The 2,318-nt window shown below is 35.0% G+C and overlaps 1 protein-coding gene across 1 annotated transcript; it reads right to left on the reverse strand.

Moving 5' to 3' along the window:
- Window positions 1–424: 424 nt before the first annotated feature.
- Window positions 425–1,420, reverse strand: LOC111377692 (kinesin-like protein KIN-4A; the record flags this gene model as incomplete). Its single annotated transcript, XM_023000822.1, has 4 exons — window positions 1,320–1,420; window positions 1,073–1,219; window positions 822–971; window positions 425–692 (listed from the first exon to the last, which is right to left on the reverse strand). Coding segments are annotated over exons 2-4 (496 nt in total), but the record flags the coding sequence as incomplete, so codon positions are not given.
- Window positions 1,421–2,318: the final 898 nt, after the last annotated feature.

The following is a 2,318-nucleotide window of genomic DNA, read 5'->3' on the forward strand; positions in this document are numbered from 1 at the left end:
TTTTTTTTTCTAAAGTGAAAACTTAAAATGGAATGATCAACAAAAGAAATTCAGCAGCAGTTTCATTAAGTACGCAAAATCTTCTTTCATGTTGAATGACTGTTTAAAATTTTTGCCAAATTTTGTCCTATTCTAGAATATCAAATAAACAATAAATTCAGCACTTTCCGGACATCATGAAAACGATTATATTTGTTGAAAATATCCAGGAAATAAGAACGAGACTCATAGAAATAAATCACAAATTGAGTCAATTATATGGATTTGCCACTCTATTTCCAATACAATACCAGAAATTATCAGACTAATTGTCAAGATTTGACAAAAGAGCAAAAAAGGTTGTGTATTTCTTTCCTTGTTAATAGGAGCTTGTACCCTAAAGTGACATAAATTTTTCTCACGAAGGAAGAACAAACAAAATAACATTGCAACACCAACCTCGATTGATTGTTCATGTTTGTGCTCCCTGTTGCCCTGCATAGTGATCCTTGCTCCAGGCAATTGGCCATTTCTTTTAGCGCTTTGACGCTGCGTTCCGTAGATCCAGCAAGGGTAATTACGCCATCTGATGTTTCACGAATTTGTATGGGAGGTTTCCCAGGAATTGTTACCTTCCCTGCATGTCCATTTCCTGTCTCTAATTTGCTAGCAGAACTGGGATCTAGCAAGTCTCGGACTTCCTCTTTGTGTATCTACATAGGAAAATATTTTCGTTATACATAGGAAAACATTTTCGTTATACGCTTGTTAGAAATTTTGAGTAACGCGCACAACATAGTCCAGAAAATATGGACAAATGAGAAAGTAATAAATGGACGAACTTCAATGAATGAAACGTGCAATTGGAATTCAATGTCGTGCTTCAAAGTTTCAATCTTGCTGAATAAAGCATCCATAACTTTGGGGATCAATCCCGTATGGCATCCATCTTTGAGACTAGTGCCCATAGTGTAAGTTTTTCCTGAACCCGTCTGCAACAAATTGAAAAGTCAAATCCTTCAATTTACTAATTAATTATCGACGTTTTTTGAAATTAACTTCTGCTGCAAATGCACGACTTCTAACACTTTACCTGACCATAGGCAAGAACAGTTGCATTATATCCTTGAAACAAGCCATCAACAAGAGGAGAAACACACTCTTCGTACATGGTAGAAGAGGGAGACCCCGTACTCCCATAAACATGATCGAATGTAAAGGAATGCGTACCAATTTGTACCTGTAGCAAAATCACAACCGAATAATAAATACAAACATATCTGAAACATGCAAATGAACTTGAAATGTAAGACAATTTCCAAAAAAAAAAAAAGACATACGTCATCCGAGAATTCTACAATGTAAAGCCGTTTATCCACCCTAGCCAGAAAAAAATAAAAATAAAAAAGAGCTTTCCTGCACAATTAGATATGTTCTAGAAAAATGTAATCAAAATCTCCAATCATAGGACTAAAGCGCATCTTCTTGTGGCTGGAAACAGGTTGAAGTCATAATCTGGACTATAATGTCATGTGGGATCCAAGATTAAAACGGACACAGAAAAGGACAAGAATTAGTAGATGCCAATGGGAAACTAATAGTAAAATAGTAATGTATTCCATATATGTTTCCTGAAATCCTCAGCTTAAAATCAGAAGAAAAGGTCTTTCCCAGAGACGGATTCAAGTGAATGGAATATTAATCTAGACTGATAGAAAACCAATTAAGTGCTTGCTAGGACCATGGCTCAGCAACAAGAAGCAAATAGAGCAAGCAAGCAACACCAAACAGATTACTTTTCCAGTCCAGAAATTTTAGATAATTATATTGATCTATCATACTTCACAATTGAGCAAGAATTAATCACATAGCCTGAAATATTTTAATAAGAAATCGAGTCAATAAGAATGATCATAAATCTAGCAACTGAGCTACAGAACTTAACAACCACAACCTATCCAGAAATCCATGGACACCAAAATTAGGATCTTCTTGTGCCTCAAAATTGCTAAAGAATACCTGCCTGTTTCCTATTGAGTTTACGGCAACAAAATTTCAAAAAATTGACAATAAAAAGGTGGAATTGATGGAAAAATCACCCAAATTCAGATATATATTCAGATTTGAGAACACTGAATCTCAGAGTAGTTCATGCAGAGCGGCAAATTTTCCCCAGACGGTAAAGTTAAAATCTTGAAAACGTTATAGCATTATGTAAAGATCAGATCTTCATGAAATTATCCAATCCAACTGCTAAAATCTGATTCAAATCCATCACAATAACACCCTCAAACCCCACCCCACTCCACCCCAAAAAAAAAAAAAAGAAAAAAAAAAAA

The sequence above is a fragment of the Olea europaea genome, unplaced genomic scaffold, assembly GCF_002742605.1.
Source record: "Olea europaea var. sylvestris unplaced genomic scaffold, O_europaea_v1 scaffold17082, whole genome shotgun sequence".
Taxonomy (NCBI): domain Eukaryota; kingdom Viridiplantae; phylum Streptophyta; class Magnoliopsida; order Lamiales; family Oleaceae; genus Olea; species Olea europaea.